Source organism: Drosophila simulans, chromosome 3R, assembly GCF_016746395.2.
Source record: "Drosophila simulans strain w501 chromosome 3R, Prin_Dsim_3.1, whole genome shotgun sequence".
NCBI classification, from domain to species: Eukaryota; Metazoa; Arthropoda; class Insecta; order Diptera; family Drosophilidae; genus Drosophila; species Drosophila simulans.
Genome location: NC_052523.2, coordinates 20,889,600 through 20,910,518, shown reverse-complemented (window position 1 = coordinate 20,910,518; position 20,919 = coordinate 20,889,600). Strand labels below are relative to the sequence as shown.

The following is a 20,919-nucleotide window of genomic DNA, read 5'->3' as shown; positions in this document are numbered from 1 at the left end:
GTTTTCGAAATACATATTTATCAAGGAACAAAATAGTTTAAAACGGACGACTTAAGAGTCGGCTGAACTACTTTTTTGATGCGGGTAAGTCAACTGTATATGCGATCTTAGAGATACAATGAAATTAGGGAAACAAAGTGAAAGGGTAACAGACTATTTAATTTATCGACTTTGATCAATATTAAGACTTAGTGATTTATCTAATTGGAGTTTTACTTCGCCCTAGATGGGCTTAAAATACTAAGAATGTGTGTTTTTTACAAAAGTTTTCTTTTGTACTTCAACCGATCCTAACTCTTTGAATTTTGTTTGGAATATCTTAAGATAACAGTCCTCATCAGATGGTAGTTCCTCACTATAAGCATTTTGCTATCTTGGTAAGGTTTATATATATCTTTTTATGTTATACTTTTAGATTTATTGCGATTTATAACTTTTTGTGGATTATCTTTAGAATGTGGCTTTGTGTTTTTCACATCGAATGCGATTATTATGTTTTTTTTTATTGGATTTAATTATAGTTTTTATAGACTACCTCTTTCCGTGTTCTCTTTTCAGTTCACCGCCATACTTATTGCCACTACCGACGAGTTCAATTATCTCCGGTATACTGCTGGCAAACATTGCCTAAAATATATTCCATCGTACACGAAATTAACAAAAATCAATTCAGCAAAAATATATGTACTGGTTAGGATTTAAATATAGTGATTGTGTCTTAGGCTTAGTCTAGTTGTTATCACTATGCTTTGATTACGTTCACTTGGGCGGTAAGGACCAACAAAAAAAAAAGAATCGGAAACGCAGAAGGCGGTTTTCTGGTGGGTACGAAGTCAGGCCAGGACATTCACACCCAAAGGATTTCTAAGGATGCCTAAAAGCGTTCTGGATCGGTCCATTGGTTACACAAATATGCGGCAGCCAGCATTAAAGCATGCAAGAACATTAACTTTTGGATAATATACTGGATAATGTATTGGAAAAGCTCCTATCCTAACCAAAGGATCCCTGAAACATATTGTCCTCACTCTGGGCTGTGTGTGTTGGGTATTTCTGGTGTTTGGTGTCTACGAATCTTCCATTACAAAAACCAAGGCATATCGAAAGTTTCAACTCAAAAGTGATAAGGTAACTGCATGCATAAGTATCGATTATGGGAGAAAGTATTGAATGGGGCTGCGTGAGCGTATGAGTCGAGTGCCCCCAGCTGTATATAAGATATAATATCTTGTGGATATCGGATGGATATATGTAGCAGATATATCCGGGCGTGTGTGAGCGTGTGTTTGTTCGTGTTAGGGGACGGAAAAAAGAAAACGCGTTAAGCTTGGGTGATGAGTTAAGCTAACGAAACTTTGGTTGGATAAACGCAAATACGAAACTCAGCCGAAGGGCCTCAAATAAAGTTCCATAATTCATAACTTGTGCAGCGGTATTAAGTCGTTCTATGTATTTACATAACGTGGCATGTACATAGTAGAAATGCAATTAACAAATGTATTGAGTATTAAGTCTAAAGTTACGTAAGAGTAAGAGAGAGAGAGGTCAAAGGGCAACAGGGTCAACGCATGGTTACTATATGGTTACGTCTAAAAGAGTTCGAACTCAGTATCGATTATTGAGTATAGAGTATAGAGTATCAAGAGTGCTACACTCTGGCTAGTACTGATACGGATACGGATACTGATACTGCTCTTGCTTTGGCTACTCAACTATGGTTTCTGAGCACAACTGTACTAGTGGTAAGTAGTAGATTAGGCGGCAACCAAAACTTAAATCATTCACACACTTCAGCACTTCCAATCCCGCATCGGCCGGGCCTAAACTCAATGGGCATCGACATCAATGGGCGGACAGAGATAGGAGAGAGAAACACTGGCTACATCTGGATAATATATGTGGTATATATATTATATACGTACTCGGTTAGAACTAAAAGAAGGCTTAGACTTATCGGTATGTCTGCTGTTTGTGTTCAGACGGGTTGTGGTTTTACTTTTCTATATATTCTTTTTTTTCTTTGTTTTTTGATTTTTTTGCACTTGTGCATTTGCGTTGCGAACTTACCAAGCCGACGAGCAGAAAGAACACGAGAAATGTTCTTCCCAGGACAGTCTCACAGTAAACGTCACCATATCCTACCGTTGACATGGTCACAATTAGGAAATAGACACAGGTCCAATACGATAAACGATGAGCATTATTAAAATCCAGCGGATCGCCAGAGTTCTCCAGCTAAATTTTAAGTAAATGCAAATGCAATTATCAGCCGCATCAGCGGATCAGGTCATCGAAAGTCCTTATCGGTTGGACACTCCATAAACACATCGAAACAGATACATATATGTTCGTAAATCTTGTGGCGTCTCGAAGGTGCCTGGTTTTGGGGCTCTGTAGCAGGCTGCAACGCGGCGTATGCGTAATATTCGAAACTGGCTTCTCGCACACACACTGCAAACCCATCACAGAGTCACCCACACACAGGCACAACCGATCGCGCGTGAGTGTATGTGTGTCGAGTGTTTGTGTATGTGTGTGTGTTTCTACATACCAGATGTATAATGCCCGCTGCTGTTAACCACACGGATATAAAAATTGATACTAGTTGAGCCAAGCGTATGGAGCTCGATGTTTTTAGTACGTTTAAATATTGTAAAATATCTGGAACAGTCATGAGACGTAGCGCTCGAAGAAATCGAAGACCTGTTCACGATAATACACAAGGTATATACACAATTGCATACAGGCGTATGTTTCATGTCGAGTAGAGCACATTGCATGCATACAAATCGATCAGGACACTGTTTTATTCGGGTCTTCATGTGTGGCTGTTATGTGTTTTATAGTGTGTGTGTAAAGGATATCTATATACATTTGGGAATCTGATTGATTTCCAATTGATTGAGCAACACCGATTTGTATGCATATAACATTTTTGGAATTTCATTGTGATAGGTTAATTTAAGAGGGATTGTTTCGCTTACCGATCCATGTTCGATCTAAATATATTGATACGAAGGACGGGGGTATTGTAAAATAATCTACAAAACTGTACATTTCTAACATAAACCAAAGCTTATCGGACGCCGCTATGAACTGTAAGAAGATTGTCAGATTAAAAAAAAAACGAAAGAGTTTTTAAGAATTTATCGCATAAACCAAAATATCAAAATCATCATCGCTCCATACCAATTGATTCAAATTATTCTTAAATCAACTCAGTGTGTGCGCTGGTGTGGTCAGTGTGTCAGTGTGTGTGTGTGTCTGTCTGTCCAATTGGCCGTCGGCAACTTACTCGTATAAAAAAGTAAACCATAAAAAATATATTGAATGCGAGATCGATCTGTTGAGTAATGTTGTTACTCCACTTTTGGCATCTTTCGACTTCTTCGCTAGATGCATCAACAAAGTATATAATGAGGGATGCAATGCTGAGTATAAACACGAGTACGACCTGCAAAAGTAAATAGAAAATGAATAAAAAATCAGGATGTTTACAAACCACATTAAATTGTTTAGATTGGTCTCCAATAACAGCTTATAAGTACGAGCTATAAAACATATTTTCCTTTTCGATTTTGTAAATTAAAGTACCCCCCACATGACATGAGTTATTCTGCTTAAGAGAACACCAAGCTCATTTAATAACTCATAAATTCATTGGCTGTTACAAAATAAACCCACACACAACTGCCTTACAAATATGAGCAGCTGGTACATTTCTGTTCCATAAATCACGGCCTTGTCAGATGACAACCGCATTCGAACGCTCCATTGAACTCAACAGCAGCCCACTCCACCCAACACCCCCAAAAAAAGGAGGAAATTGGAAAAGCAAAAGGCAAGGAATGGCAAGGAAAGAAGAGGAAAAGGACGGCCTGAAGGGAAAGGATAATCGGAAATGGTTGTCCCTACCCTCGGAGAGGAAAAACCGCAGTAATGTGCATTTTTAATTGCACACTTTGGCACTGGCCACGGACTCCGGTTCTTACGGATCATTTGATTCATGGCTAAAGGACGAACGGACGAAAGGACAACGTCCGGCCAGAAAATGCGCGGCTGCTGGGGCAATTAGTCGGAACGAACCCGTTGATAAATCTGCGGCAGTCATGAAAGTTTTACAAGGTAATTTCCGAGAAGGATGAAAATCCGTGGGTGCTGAGGTGGCTAGTTAAATGTCAGGGCTGTGTGCCAACTAAAAACAACACTTTTTTCGTAGAGGCCAATCGAGGTAGTTCAACTTCAGCCGGCTGCACTTTACTTAGTATATGCTATAGGTATATTCCCATACATAATGCCAATGTAATTGTAATTGTAATTGTCGGTACTATCGTTTCGTAATTACGTGGATAATCGAAAGCGAAGTGCCATAGAGCAGAGAAAAGAAGGAAAAACTAAATTTGGCACGAAACCGGCACGCAAGCTATTTACTTAGGGCCATAAATTGAAATGTCTTGGCCCGGTCGGACTGCTCATTATTCTTGCTCTGCGGCTTTTTCTTGGCATGCAAATTACACAAGCACACAATCTCCTTAGAAACTTGTTAGTTGCGCAATAAAGTTTTTGGCAGCACGAAAAACTTTGCTAATCTCGGTAGACAGACTAGAATTTTCAAGTAAATTGCAAAGAGTTTTGCACACATTGCGTATACGTCATGTGGTGCCGGGCAACTGACACTTTCATTAGCCGCCGCCTTGATCCCCAAAGATGTCGGAAACGGAAACCTAATGAAAGCCCCATACCGTTACACGTTTATCTGACGTCACGGACAGAAGGTAATAAATGCAGGTTTCAATATGGCGACAACTTCTTCTCTGACGTCTTCACTTTCACCCAAACCAAGCCACCCACTTTCAGCCAACTTGGTATGACCAATGGAAACATGAAAACTGGGTCAATCACTCGGAGCAGCTGAGTTCACAGAGAGAAAAGCACTTAAGTCCTGGCTGCCATCAAATTGCATCAGCGCGATTCTGGAAATCTGGGTCACGAGGCGAGAAAACACGTGTCCCACTCATAACAATTTCAATTCGATTTGTTGGCCCACCCCCTGCAAAAAGCTCGAATGCTATTTTTTCTATCCAAAATGCCGCAAATACAGCAATCCGTTTGAGAGCCAACCAATTTAATAGCCTCAACTAAATGCACGGCAACGTAAACTCCACAAATTAAGTCATTAAACAGAAATACATGTAGGTTGAATTTATAGCTGGTTAGGTCAATCAAACTGAAATCCAAAAGTTTTTCATTGTTTCTTTGTAAAATTGAAATGAATCTGTGGCACATCTGCTTCACATAAATTTCACTATTTCTGTTTGCAGCACTTGCAGCACTTTAAAATGTTATGGATTCTCTGTTTATTATTACTTTTTTTTTAGCTTTTCCAGCACTCACATATGTGGCGTGACCAAGTGCAATCGGATGTGGGTGTGGGATGGTGGTAAATGCTGGGATTTAAGCTCTTGCAGCCGACTTCCGCATCGAAGTTGCATACCAAAGCCAATTAGCACCTGCAGCGGGGCTTCAATCCGCTTAGAGTTGCATGGATAGTTCAATAAAAAGCGTAAAAAAAAAATGGCAGGTTTTCGCTATCTTGAAATAAACCAAAGCAATTCGGGGAAAGTGGAGAAAACTGGCAAAAAAAATAAAAAGGAGAAACAGCAGGCACGAATTGTGTAATATCCAAATGGCAAGCCATTCATTTTGCCAGCCACAATAACAACGCCCAACAACAAGGATAAACAACACACAAAAAAGGGCGCCACACGAATGGGCGAAAGGACTTTTCCGAAAACAGCTGCACCGCCGTACACATACATACATACATACATACACACATATATGGTAACAAAGGGAAAGGAAAGGAAATTCGACGCTGTCTGCCAAACAGCAAAGCCAATTGGCTGCCAAAGCCCGGCACACAACTACAAGCGAATGGTGACTAGGCCTGGTAATAAACATTCACAATCTGCCACCCACTCTCCCCGCCCACTTTCAACCCACTCCGCAGCGGGTGAAAGTGGAAATGTGCGCGCTGTTTCATCGATTTTCCTACTGCTAGCATTTTCCTTTCAAACGGCTTCTATCCTGGCATTTGCCATATTATTTACTGTTATTTGCTGTGGTTCCTTGGGCGAACACCACCCGCTCCTCCACTGAATCCCAACAAATACCTCGCAGCCCGTTTATTGTTATTAGCCAAAAGTTCAAATTGACTACAAGAGCGACAGGCATTTTCATTTATTCAAGCCGTAAAGTAAATCTGAATAAATTTTAAATAAAATATTAAAAATAATAATAATAAATTAATAAAAAAGTAGCATAGTGCCGCAGGACGAAGTCGAAACTATCGATACATGTGCCAGACACAACGAACCACGCGACGGGCGGTCGGAAAATGGGAAATCGGAAAAGCGGGGGGTGCGTTTGATGCCACATGTGAGCACATGCTACATGGCAATGCTCGTTCCCCACCGCTGTGCCATTGTGCGCCAGTTGACAAGGAGGCAGCGTCGAGCTGCCTGGCGAGGATTGGGGGGATGGGCGGATGCGTGGTGCAAGGTTATGGATGTCCCACCCTTGACCCCTTACAATCGGCCAGAGCTTGTCACTTTTGCCAAAGAATCCTGTTCACTCGAGAACTTACAAATAGGCAATCAAAGTTTACTTGTAACGAAGCTTATCGTACAGGGAAATATGTTCAGCAAAAATGATAAATTCTAATTCACTCATAACTACATAAAAGCTTATATTTTTTATCATGGAGTATGGAGGATTTAAACACACATGACAGCGATATTCCTCCCACCTAAAGACGCCCAGACAAATGCAAATATTCAGCTGATAAGCTCGCACTCAATGTGTCGGCAACATCAAATCTAGAAATACTTATCGAGCGCATTAAACCACAATGCCTAATAAGACCCACTAAATTGCCGCTGAGCCAGTGTGAGTAATTAACTAAGGCCAGTTAATGGATGGGTCGGTACGCCATGACGTATGCGTAATATTTGGACAAGCAAACGTTTTCCAACGCTCTGTTGTGAGGGAAGTGGAGCAAGTGCCACAAAACCATCGAAGTTAATTCCTACGCAGGCAGAGTGTAATTGAAATGAACCCACGAATTGCACCCACCTCCCGCTCAATTTGTGCTCATGTATTTATTGTACGTGGAAATGGCGCATTTACTTTGCTGCTTCCGCTGTTGACACGAAATGGTTCCCCCGAATCCACCGATTCAGCAGTTCCAGCAATCGCAAACAAATTACACACGCAAGTGGCAGCCATTGGTGGCATGGAGGCGATTGTGCCTGGAAACTGCTCCAAATGCAAGGCGATGGCACTTTCGCCAGCTGCAACGATGGACAAGGACGCCTCAGTGTTTTCCTTATACCCACTAGATCCCTGAATAATTCAGCGGGTTTTGGCATTCAAAGAGATGGCACTTGCAGAAATTTATGGCACGTGCCATAAATTTATATTTATATAAATTTTATATATTTACTGTCTTGAAGATTCTACTTGATGCAGACCCAATAACCCGTCTTTCTATTTAACCAAAACAATACTAAATGATACTTTAAACGTAGAGATGTTCTTAAGTTCATCCCTCAGATGACAGAAATCATTGTCTATATATATGATAAGGTCTTTCCATAAAAAGGCTTCTTTAAGTAACATTCAATGTAGTAACAGACTAGTAACGAAAGGCACTCTACAAGTTAAAAAATGTTCCTTTAATTCTACTATAAGAGTTCACTACTATTTCCCGCAGTGTAGCAATATGACCATATGCTCGGGCAAACTTTCCGAACCATACACAAAAAAGGGGGACTCATAAATGATAAATGGACGACGTCCAATGGGTAGGGTACTCACCAAAATTCGACCAGTTGTTGTTTGACCCGAGATAAGCTCTCCAGCCCAGTCTTTCGCTTCTGTCATAAAGGTGCCCTCGAACTCCTGTTTGTTGCGGGATGCCTTCTGCTCCTTCTGCTTGGGGTCGTTGGGCCCCAGGTCCGGCTCCTTGCGGCAGCAGACGAAGGCGAAGGCTCGCCATAGCAGCACCACGAGCAGGCCAGCAAGGAATGTAAAGATGCTGGACAGCAGAAAGCACCAGTACTTGCGCACCTTGAGACAATCATCGGCGTCGAATGGTGAATCTGTTGGATCGTCGGCCAATGATTCGACAGTGCTTTGATCACACCCCGACATCCCCTGCAATCACAATATTCGAATACGAAAAGCGGTAGCAATTAGTTCGGTTGCAATGGCCTGGCAATTAGCTAACTATAATTAGCATAAATCAATACGATAACTGGCGGGAACATTGTTTACGTCATACACTTGACATTTGGAATCGGCGAAATGCCTTCTATATGAAGACACTCGGTCGCAATATATATATATATATACTCTTCTCAACTTGGCGACGCTGGCGAATGTAAACAAAATTTGTGCCTGGCCAAGGGTGCGCATAAATGAAATGAGTTCATGAATAAATGTCTCTAGTTTGCTTAGCCGAAAACAGTATTCATTTGTGCACACAACAAAAAGAAGGCGAAAAATAATGTCATTTTACATATTAATGAAATATGCAGTTCCAGGTGGTTACTTTACAAATCTAACTTATGTGACAAAAAATGTTTTTTATACTATATATGGTGGTTTGTGAATTACTTAAAATTAATATGTTTTATAACTTTTGCTTATTATAATTACATGATTGATTTACACATTTTTGTTTAACAACTTGTAATGAGAAAGTTCTCTCTGTGCATGGGGTATATAGTGTGTTCTATGTGCAATCCTTACATTTGCCAATGTGCTGCTGAAATTGGTGTCGATCAAACCGCTTGCCATTTTGGCTGTTTACATTGCGACACTCGAACACACAAACGCTGTCAAATTAATAATGCCACGATATTCGTATTCGAATGGCGTTCAAGTGCAGGCGAGTGCCCGGCTACTAGAGTGCCAGAGTATAGAAGACGCTGGGAAATCCGAAAGATACGAATGATCCAACGAGATCTCGGAACACCAAAGGCCTCAGCCTCACAATGCGAAACGGAACGAAAACTTGGCCCGTCTATTATAAATAGCATCAAACAAATCTGTTATTTTTAAAGTGATCTTTTCCTCCGCCGACACACGCACGGCGACAAAAGTGCTCATAACACTGGGCAAAGGCCCACTACACAGCACCGATCTTACGATCCATACAGCCAAATACCATAACTACATATATGCATATACTACAATCTGGTTAGGATTGTGGTTATGGCCTGCATTCACTTGGGATTCACTGGGTATTCACAACTTGCGGCCAGAGGCCAACGCACTCATTCGGTGAATCACTGCACATACGCATGTGAATTTGCAATTTGTACGGATTTTGGGGGTGGGAACGGTTCCACAGATATACGTATAGTATATGGCGTATATATTAGTATATATATATGGCGGATGTCACACACACGACGCGGCACGCACGCGATTCTAGTCTAGAGTCTAGAATCGAGCTAAGTGAAAAGGAGGCACCGAGCGAACCGCACAACTGGCGTCCACCAACTGAACGAGCCGTTTTCCAATTGCCCCAGTGCCATCGGGACGGTTCCAACGATTACAAAGAGCCCGCTCCTATCTATCTATATCCCCTTTGGGGGCTACAGCTCTCCATCCCTCTCTCTTTCTGGCTCACCCACTCTCCGGCCATCTCTCTCGCTCTCCGGCGGACTGTACGGCTGTATACGGCTATACGGGCATTTGGCTATACGGCTGACCGCGAAAAGTGTCAGGACGGGCGACAAACTTGAATTTAATTAAAAGGCAGAGCGCCAAGACGAGGCGAATTCAATTGGGTATTGGAATAAAGAGGATATACCCTAACTGTTGGGTTACAACGAATTCGAATGACCTTATAGTTTTTGACACTCGGATCCAAAAGGATTTAAAGGATTAGTGAATAAATAGTTATAAGGAATCCAACTGTGAATTAAGAGTAACTTTTGGCCATGATGTTAAGCTAAATCTATTATTTTTATGTTGTAAAAATATATTGATATTATTTATAATATTTGCTCGTTTTTTAATCTTAAGTTAGTCCAGTAAATTGTTCTCTCAAGCGGTACATATAATAATTTCTAGTTCTGCTTATAATCTAACGATATTTATAATATGTTTTGTACAATTTCCAGTTGGAATGTTTAAAGGAAAACGTTTGATTAATGCAAATATTGGTGGAACCCTTGGCAAGGGCAGCCAGCATATGCCTGTGTGTGTGTGTGCGTATGTGTTGGCCACAATGAATTATTGTTACAAAGAAGAAGAGACAACGGCAGGCCGAATATAAATAAATAAATTATGAGTTCGCTTCTATTCGCTTTTGTATTTTGGTTTTGTCTCTTGTTTTGTGCTCTGCGCCTATACACACACTTTTTGCATTCCTTCTTCGGTGACCCCATGGTCCCCCCGGGCAGCACTCGTCCCCAAAAAGTGGGTGGTGGATCCAGTGGATGGGTGTCTCCAGGTTAACGTGCACGTTAACGTTACTGCCATTGCTTCAGTTAACTCGGGCGAGTCACGCCATGCCGCCAGTTAGCTGTCGTTTCATAATTTACGCGCTTTGTTTGCTATTTCCTGCGGGGGCAGCCGTGGTAACAAGTTGGCCCAGTTTGTTTGCACATGCCACTGCCGCCACTTTCCACTACTTTCCACTGCTGCCCCACTGGCCATAATTGCTCATCATCCCTTAGCCCTCGCATCCCTGCATTGCTATCCCATCATCATGCTCATCATAAGCCAGTGGCGTGCATTTTATTTATAGTTTTTATTTCAGTATCGTTTTTTTTCGCTGCTCTCTATTTTTTTGCGATGCTTGGGCGGTTAGGTTCTTCGCTTCATTGCATTTACGCAATTATAAATAGCGAAGAAGAGCAAAATTGTTATTCAATTAAATATTTGAGGACTATTTTTAAGCAGCATTCACCTTGAATTTAAGCAGTGCGTATACGTAATATTTGGGGATAAAAGGTTTTGAAAGGTTTTTAAATTACATTAATGTTGTTATGAGTTTTATAATAAGTTATTAATTATAAAGTTAAAATACAATGATTTTATTTAACCGAAATGGGTTACACTTTGACCTTTTTGTTAAACTTGAGGCCTTTGTAAATATTATTCTTTTTAACTCAATTAAATGCACACAACTGGGTGTTAATTTGTAATTCGGAAAGTAAACACACTCACAAAATTGGATTGAATTTAGAAGTGGTATCAAGTTTCCTTTAAATAAGCACATTCAAATGTTTTTTTTTAACATTTCAGTTGCTTGCCTTTTTCTAGTGTTTGGATTAACTTCCCAGCACTTTCATCGATCCAAGCGAAACTGCAGTGGCCGGCGTTGAATAAATTATTTATAACATGAGAAGCACTGGTCGCTCTATATTCTTTGGCCCAAATGGAGAATGCTATTTTTTCGGTCGAAACGCCTTAACTGGCTCAGAGATACTGCGCCAAGTCGCTGGAATTGGTGGCGCCTTATGTGTGCGGGTGGAAGAGATAGTGAACGATATAAATTATGCCACCAGGCCGATTTCCCTGTCATTTTGCGGCCAGAAACGGATGAAGTCACACGGCTACCGGTGGCTAGATAATAATTTACATTGCGAACTATCGATTTTGGGGGGCGTGGGCGAGCCCCTGACCAGCTAGCTCTATATATCTTGACGCATGTCCGTCAAAGCGAAACGCTCGAAAGGCACAAAGACGGCGACAACTGACGAAGCTGACAAATACCCTTCGACTTTCTGAGCAATTTATGGCCAGCACTTGGCCCGCTGATTGGGTCCGTTGATTGCCGGCCACTGGTCTCCCCCAAATGCCCCCATCTTTTCGCTTTCCCATCGGACATTGGACATTGGCCAAGGCCAAAGGGCTTAGGCTGCACTTGGTCGGTGTGTGTGTGTGTGTTTGCACTGGGTTCTCTGTGTGCCACATTCCCAAAGGTCACGCGACCCACTGCGAATGGGTGGCCAAAGTGATGGGAATGCCATTTATTAAATGGAGCGAAACGAATTCGAAGTAGGAAGCGAAATATACGATCGCCTAATTAAGATAAGATTGTGGTATTGGGTTTCTTAAATTAAAATGAGCTTAGCTCAAACTATTCTTGAAGAAATGGAAAAGGCATTTGTACCTAGTAAAAAAACTAAACAATTTAACTTACTAAGCACTGATAAGATTATATACAATAATTTACAACAAATTTTACAAATATCTTTAGATGACACTTAATTTACAGAAATTAGGTTTACATTTGATATATATATATATAATATAATGATATATATAATATAATGAGTTCGCTGTTTGGAATGCAAAACAAAGTGATAAGCTATAGGTTTAAAGTTCACTGCCATATATGTTCGAAGTAGAGCAAAATGTGATAAGAGTAGCAGCGTATAGCACTGCAAACTATCGATGGCAAAATGACTGATTGATTGATGATTGATTGATTGACGAGCTGGCGAGATAGATTAATCCCAGTAGTCCGTATACAGATCATCGTGACTTCTACGATTTCAGATGGTCTTTCACAAGCGAGGCGTACGAATATGTATCTGTGGACTTATCACGTACGACATCAAGGGCTTTACCTTTGGCGTGATGGGCGGATAGAACGGTGGCAGTTCGTGGCAATTGGGGCACCAGCTGGCCATGTTCGTTCCGGGCTCGTTCCGGGCGGACCGTTCGCTGATGTGGTGTTGATGGTCTTTCTGGATTTCGACGTGGATCTTGCGGCTGCGACGGCTTTCCCCTCGCTATCCGTTCTCATATTCGGGTTTCTATGCGGCACAGTGTATGGATGTTGTGGTGGTGGTGGTGGTGCAATCGAATTGGGATTTGGAACAGTGTTGTTGGGCGGATGGATGGAGGACTGGGCGTACTCACCTAGTACTGGCTAAACCACCGAGGCAGGGCTCCAGGGCTGCCAACATTCACACGCTCAAATCGCACATCAATGTGTTTGGACGATTTGTTTTGCTGCGGCTCGCCAATGTTGCACGTGGAAATTGTTGGGCTGGCTGGCTGGATTTTCCTCACTGGCTGTTGGATAGCGGCTAGCTGATTATTTCATAACTGCATTTCGGATCCGTGGATGAGTTTCATTGTGTTATCAGCTGCGTTAGGCTTATCAGTTTCATTGTGCGTTTGGTTTGTTTGCTTGTTCCTTTGCCGTCTTGATCGATAGTTCGTTCTTTTGAATTTGAATTGGAATTTGGTTAAATTAGAAACTGCGCTTAGTCACACTGCTCATGTTTCCTTTCACAACTTATTTAGCTTTGTTTGCCCACGAAATTTTTCCTTGTGTGTTAAGCTGCAAGAGATTTATGGAGTTGAGCGATAATTTAAATACTTTTTAATTTGCCAAGGCAGCGCGACGAACGCGGTAATTAATTATATTTTTTAGTTAGGCTGTCAGCGTTATTTTCGTGTTTAATTTTTTTACGACCGCAGAAATTTGTCAATGTTATTACGTATATATTTGTATTTTAGACGAGTTCATTTAGTTTTATTTGCCTGCTGCTAAGCATTATATTAAATTAATATTATTTTAGACATTGTATCACCATTTTCCGCAGCCGGAAAAGCAAGCGTGTCAAGTAAATAAATAAATAAAGATGCGAAGCAGACTTGAAAGCAAAATCAGCAGCACTCTCGCCGTTTTTAAATTCTCAGTTCTGTGAGAATTCTCTGAGAATTTCTCTCAATTTCTCACATTTGCTGCTGGCGTATTGGCGGCTGCGCGATGCAGTGAATCCGAAAATTGTCGGACAGAAAGCTTTTTCCTTGCCTGCGAAAGTCGCACATTTTGGTTAAGCATACGCAATGTGGTACCAAAAACTAGGATTTTTGGCATTATACCACATGCTTTACATTTACGACTTTCGTATGCATGTTATTTGAAATTGATACATTTAATGTGTCAAACTTGTCTTTGGTAACTTGTTAAGTTATTCATTTCCTGCCCGATTAGCGAGGCTTTGCTGTCCTGCGGACGGACTCGTCCTCTCGCCTGCGGCATGTCGTTGAAACGGAAACACACTGCCCTAGTTTTTAGTTCCCCTTCGTGCCACACACACACACACACTCGCATGCCCGCAGGACACACACTTTCATGCGCTTAACGAGCTGCCTAATGCGCCTGCAAACAATGGAAACGGGACAAATGCCGAGTCAAATGAAAGTTGCATTTTCATAATAAATAAGCAGGCGACACAATTTCCCACGGCACGCCAACGGGCGGAAAATACAGGGGGCTTGGAAATGGGCATTCGTGAGCCAATGTAAACAGAGCTTAGTCCTTCGTCCTGGCCGCGCATTGAACTCGCCTGGATTTGGTGGCTTCGTTTGTAGGTATCTGGGTATCTGCGTATCCTGGCGCACGCACACACACACGCACGCTCGGCCAGTGACTGACTGACACACATATACCAAGGTATCCTGCGACACACGAAGGACGACGAGTAGGAAGCAACAAAAATAACATTGACGATGACAGCAGCGGCAAAGGCAGGCGAACGATACAAGTGTATCTCCGGCCTGGAACATCGACTTTATCATCGGGTCGGGTCCCTTCGTCCTTTCGTTTTGGGGAACTTGTGGTGTGCTCGTTTTAAAAACGAACGAAAAACTGTGCCGTATGCGCATGTGTGTGTGTCCGTGTGTGTTGACTTCAACAAATGTATCTTTTAAATGAAAACCTGCAGCAGTGCCAAAAAAAAATGCGAAAAACTGTATTTCTAAAGAGTTTTCCTCGTTGGTCCACTTTCGAGCTCCTTTATGTATGCAACACTTTTTTCGCAATCACAATCGCCGTTTTAGGGGCGAACACTGTTCAGATTGTGTTGTTTAATCGAGTGGACGTGTTCACAGAAGTCGCGGATAAAACAAAAACGTAATTGTGATCCATCACAAACATTTGCGCAGATCGTGTGCTTATCTCACAAACAAAATCTATTTTCAGTCACTGCATAACGGTGACGGCTTCGGTTCGCGAAACTTATCAGCAACTAGCAAGTTCTAAGCTGTGTTGTTTTTGCCCCTCGCCCTGCGCGCTGCGCAAGCGGGAGGTTGTTACAATTTACCTTACAAGTAAACCGGTAAATCTTATCGTGTTTAGTAAATATCAATTGCATTATACGGCATAAGTATAAAGACAATTGATATAATGGAGAATTCATTTGCTCAATCGCGACCTAGCAATGGGTGCGATAAATTTGAGAAAATGAGGAAAGTAGCAGGTGTTGAGCCAGGAGAATTACGCTCCCAACTCCGCGCCAGCTGTGCAGATGTTTCCCCTAACCTGGAAGGTATGCCAACTCAATCTACGGTCTCCAGCTTAATGGTGACAATCAGCAGCAACACCAATGCAAGTGTTACCTGCACTATTTCTAACGTACAGGCCAACATGATCTGTACTCCTACATACACCGATTGCACAACCGTGACCACTAGCATTTGCCCAACTACGCCTTATGACAATGGACTGCCGACACCTCTGTCATCACTGCCCAATAAGCCATCTAAAGCGAAATGCCCCTTTCAAGCACATGATCGTACTGTCAACAGGAAACGAAAAGGCGTGTCTCAGCCCCCATTACCTATCCTCACCCCTTCTCCAAGCCGTAAAACTAAAAGGCAGGCCACTATGCCACTCAATGAGGAGGCCTCTACCTCCACTGCAGCAGCATTAAATAACAATCGCTTCGCGCTTTTGTCTGCTGAAGCGGAGAATATGGAGCAAGACGTGTCGGATGCTGATTCTGACATTGAAGACTCTGCTGCCCGAGATGGTGGTGGACAATCCGCTAAATATAGCAAACCCCCAGCCATATGCGTACCAAGTGTAAGTGATCCGGTCACCTTGGAACGGGCTCTTAATCTGAGTATTGGCTCCTCAAACTACTACATCCGCACCTCTAGATTTGGTGTATCCAGAATCTATACAGCCAACTCTGATGCTTTCCGCACCGCTGTAAAAGAACTAAATAAGTTAAATTGTCAATTCTGGCATCACCAACTTAAAGAAGAAAAACCCTACAGAGTAGTGCTTAAAGGAATCCATGCAAATGTTCCTAGTTCGCAGATAGAACAAGCATTTAGTGATCACGGCTATGAGGTCCTTAATATCTATTGCCCCAGAAAGTCTGACTGGAAGAACATTCAGGTAAACGAAGATGATAATGAAGCTACAAAAAACTTCAAAACTAGACAAAATTTGTTTTATATTAATCTTAAACAAGGCCCGAATGTTAAAGAGTCTCTTAAGATAACTCGACTTGGCAGATACAGAGTCACTGTTGAGCGCGCTACACGTAGAAAAGAACTGCTACAATGTCAAAGATGCCAAATTTTTGGACACTCTAAGAACTATTGCGCCCAGGATCCTATTTGTGGTAAATGTAGTGGTCCCCATATGACCGGGTCCGCTTTGTGCATAAGTGACGTATGTCTGTGTATAAATTGTGGTGGTGATCATGTCTCGACAGACAAAAGCTGCCCTGTCAGAGCAGAGAAAGCCAAGAAGCTAAAACCAAGGTCCAGGCTACCGATGACTAATAATATTGCCACACTCAAACCTCCACAACGTTCTTCAAGCGGTTACATACCAGCTGAGGCATTAAGAACCAACATCTCTTATGCTGATATTGCTCGACGCAACACGACTCAATCTAGGGCTCGTGCTACTGTGCAGGCTGAAGTTATACCAACGTCGGACAATAGCCTTAACAATAAATTTATGACGTTAGACAACTCCATTCGGGCCATCAATACGAGAATGGACGAACTATTTAAGCTTATACACGAAACTGTAGAGGCTAATAAAGCTTTCAGAGAACTGGTTCAGGTTCTAATTACACGTATTCCTAAATGACTCAACCAACCTTAAAAATCGGATTGTGGAACGCTCGCGGATTAACAAGGGGCTCTGAGGAGCTTCGGATATTCCTCAGCGATCACGATATAGACGTAATGCTTACCACGGAAACACACATGCGAGTTGGTCAGCGCATCTATCTCCCAGGGTATCTTATGTATCACGCCCACCACCCCAGTGGTAACAGTAGAGGTGGCTCTGCAGTCATCATAAAATCTAGACTTTGTCACAGCCCTCTGACACCTATCTCTACTAATGACAGGCAGATAGCGAGAGTGCACCTGCAAACATCGGTTGGGACCGTCACTGTAGCTGCTGTTTATCTACCTCCAGCAGAAAGATGGATAGTAGATGACTTCAAATCCATGTTTGCTGCGTTAGGCAACAAATTTATTGCTGGTGGTGATTACAATGCCAAACATGCATGGTGGGGGAACCCAAGATCCTGTCCTAGAGGTAAAATGTTGCAAGAAGTCATTGCACATGGGCAATACCAAGTTCTGGCTACGGGCGAACCCACTTTCTACTCTTACAACCCTTTGTTAACACCATCAGCCCTTGATTTTTTTATAACCTGTGGGTACGGCATGGGCAGGCTAGATGTACAAACTCTCCAGGAACTCTCGTCGGACCATCTTCCTATTCTGGCTGTATTGCACGCTACGCCGTTAAAGAAACCACAACGCGTACGACTACTTGCCCATAATGCTGACATAAACATATTCAAAACCCATCTTGAACAGCTGAGTGAGGTAAATATGCAAATTCTGGAGGCGGTGGACATTGATAATGCCACAAGCCTTTTCATGAGCAAACTAAGTGAGGCTGCTCAGCTTGCTGCACCGAGAAATCGGCATGAAGTAGAGGCCTCCAGACCACTTCAACTTCCTCCCAGAATATTGGCACTGCTCAGGCTAAAACGAAGAGTTCGAAAAGAATATGCTAGAACAGGTGATCCCCGCATGCAACAGATCCACAGTAGACTGGCCAACTGCCTGCATAAGGCCCTTGCTCGAAGAAAGCAGGCCCAAATAGATACCTTCTTGGATAACTTGGGTGCTGACGCGAGCACAAATTACTCACTGTGGCGTATCACGAAACGGTTCAAAGCTCAGCCCACCCCAAAATCAGCAATCAAAAATCCGTCTGGTGGCTGGTGTCGCACTAGCTTGGAAAAAACTGAAGTGTTCGCTAACAACCTTGAGCAACGTTTTACACCCTATAACTATGCACCGGAAAGTCTCTGTCGTCAGGTTGAAGAATATTTGGAATCGCCCTTTCAAATGAGCCTGCCTCCGAGTGCTGTCACACTGGAAGAAGTGAAGAATTTAATAGCCAAGCTGCCACTTAAGAAAGCTCCTGGAGAAGATCTTCTTGATAATAGAACCATTAGACTTCTCCCAGATCAAGCATTGCAGTTCCTTGCCTTAATATTCAACAGCGTTCTTGATGTTGGCTACTTTCCGAAAGCTTGGAAATCGGCGAGCATAATTATGATCCATAAGACTGGAAAAACACCGACAGACGTTGACTCGTACAGGCCCATCAGCTTACTCCCATCTCTGGGTAAAATTATGGAGAGGCTGATCCTAAACAGGCTGCTCACTTGCAAGGATGTTACCAAAGCGATTCCCAAATTTCAGTTTGGCTTCCGGTTGCAGCACGGTACTCCTGAGCAACTACATAGAGTAGTGAACTTTGCTCTGGAAGCTATGGAAAACAAGGAGTATGCAGTAGGTGCCTTTCTTGATATTCAACAGGCATTTGACAGAGTCTGGCACCCTGGGCTCCTGTACAAAGCGAAGAGGCTGTTCCCGCCGCAGCTATATTTGGTTGTTAAAAGTTTCCTGGAAGAACGCACATTCCACGTCTCTGTTGATGGGTACAAATCATCAATCAAGCCAATTGCAGCTGGAGTTCCTCAAGGAAGCGTTCTTGGCCCAACCCTATACTCAGTTTTTGCTTCGGACATGCCTACTCACACACCAGTCACAGAGGTAGACGAAGAAGATGTGCTCATAGCCACCTACGCTGACGATACTGCTGTGCTCACGAAAAGTAAAAGTATCCTGGCTGCCACTTCTGGTCTACAGGAATACCTGGATGCATTCCAGCAATGGGCTGAGAACTGGAATGTGCGCATCAACGCTGAGAAGTGTGCCAATGTGACGTTCGCCAACCGAACAGGTAGCTGTCCGGGTGTCAGTCTGAATGGGAGACTGATCAGACACCATCAGGCTTATAAATACCTTGGTATTACCCTCGATAGGAAGCTCACCTTCAGCAGGCACATCACAAATATTCAGCAAGCGTTCAGGACCAAGGTTGCTCGGATGTCTTGGCTCATTGCACCACGCAACAAACTGTCGCTTGGCTGCAAGGTCAATATTTACAAGTCCATATTGGCCCCCTGCCTGTTCTACGGCCTGCAGGTATACGGCATTGCTGCGAAGAGTCACCTTAATAAGATCCGGATCTTACAGGCGAAGACCTTAAGAAGAATTTCGGGGGCTCCTTGGTATATGAGAACAAGAGACATCGAACGCGACCTCAAGGTGCCCAAATTAGGAGACAAGCTCCAGAACATCGCCCAAAAATATATGGAAAGGCTTAATGTACACCCCAACAGCCTAGCAAGGAAGCTAGGAACTGCAGCTGTGGTCAATGCTGACCCTCGGACTAGAGTCAAAAGAAGACTCAAGCGACACCACCCTCATGACCTCCCTAACCTGGTTTTGACCTAGAAAGTCTTAGTTTTAAAATTCATTAGAATAATCAAATAAATAATAATTACTATGTTATATCAACTATTATAATTCTCCCTATCATTTTTAGGATTAAAAATCTGTTAGTCTTAAGTAACCAAGACATATTGTAAAATAAAGTAATTTAAGCAGATCAAATTAAGTTGCCGCATGGGTAACAGTGCGTTGATCAAATAATAAAAACATCATCGAAAAAAAAAAAAAAAAAAAAAAAAAAAGGGGCGAACACACACACACACACACTCGGTCACTAATTAATTGAATTTCCTGCGTTGTAAGTGTGTGTGTCGCACATTTTCACGTTCACTGAGCCCGTTTTCAACGGATACCGAATTTTGCACAATTGCCGTTCCGCAAATGGCCACGATAATTGCCCGGATTTTAGGCCGTTTTTTGCTCAATTTTCCCCGTAATTGGCAAACGCAGTTTGAAAATTTTTCACATTTCCAAGTGGTGCGGCTGTGTGTGTGTGTATGGGTCCCGTGAATATACATATATGCGATAGGCACTTTTCCACACAGTCCACTCACTCACACACCCAGAAAATCGGACGCGACGCGCTCAAACGCGAGGACCAACCTTTCTCGTCAGCAGCGTATACAATTCTGCGCGATGTCGACTCCGACGACATGGAAATCGGTGGCCCAATGTACTTCCGCACGGCCCAAGCTCGTCTTTGGGAGCTTTTCGGAGTCCTGCGGTTGGTGCGGGCTGGACGCTTCGTTCGATTCATCAAAACTGGCGCCAAAACCCATTCACTATGAATGACCCAGTGCCGCGGTGATGGTGATGATGATGGTAATGGTGCCGATGCAGGTGCAAGTGAACTTCCGTGCGATGCACACGTGGCGTATGAGGAATGTCGGAAGAAATTCATTGCATACTTTTGGGACGGGTGCATTGCATGTTAAATGAGCTAAAATATTGGCAAATAGAACTACTACATATTTGTATTCCTGTATCAATGCTTAAATTACGCACTACCAATTGTACTTTATTTTATTTAACTTTAAACTATTTAACAATAAATATTCTAAAATCATTGTTTCGATTATATTATATTATGTAAGCTGTTGTTACCGAAATAAGTATAACAATAAGTTCTTTTTTTTATAAAATATTTATCTCTTCATTTATTTGCTTTTTTTTTCTGCAGAATCATCATGAAATTCAAAACTTTTCCAGCGCCAATAACATCGATTGTAAGCTCAG

General features: G+C 42.4%; 1 protein-coding gene across 37 annotated transcripts in view; it reads right to left on the bottom strand.

Moving 5' to 3' along the window:
• Positions 1 to 20,348, bottom strand: part of LOC6729447 (calcium-activated potassium channel slowpoke) — a 53,406-nt gene extending 33,058 nt beyond the window's left edge. For 15 of the 37 annotated variants that reach the window (XM_039295230.2, XM_039295232.2, XM_039295231.2 and 12 more), the window contains exons 1-6: positions 7,879 to 8,217; positions 3,296 to 3,454; positions 2,985 to 3,096; positions 2,552 to 2,703; positions 2,068 to 2,235; positions 536 to 627 (exon numbers count right to left, since the gene is read on the bottom strand). In XM_039295230.2, coding sequence (XP_039151164.1) covers positions 536 to 627; positions 2,068 to 2,235; positions 2,552 to 2,703; positions 2,985 to 3,096; positions 3,296 to 3,454; positions 7,879 to 8,214 — 1,019 coding nt within the window. In that variant the 5' untranslated portion in view covers positions 8,215 to 8,217. Of the gene's footprint in view, positions 1 to 535; positions 628 to 2,067; positions 2,236 to 2,551; positions 2,704 to 2,984; positions 3,097 to 3,295; positions 3,455 to 7,878; positions 8,218 to 8,814; positions 9,585 to 12,951; positions 13,379 to 20,286 lie in introns of those variants that run through there. The other 22 variants (XM_016177431.3, XM_039295219.2, XM_016177420.3 and 19 more) reach the window with 13 other exon arrangements.
• Positions 20,349 to 20,919: the final 571 nt, after the last annotated feature.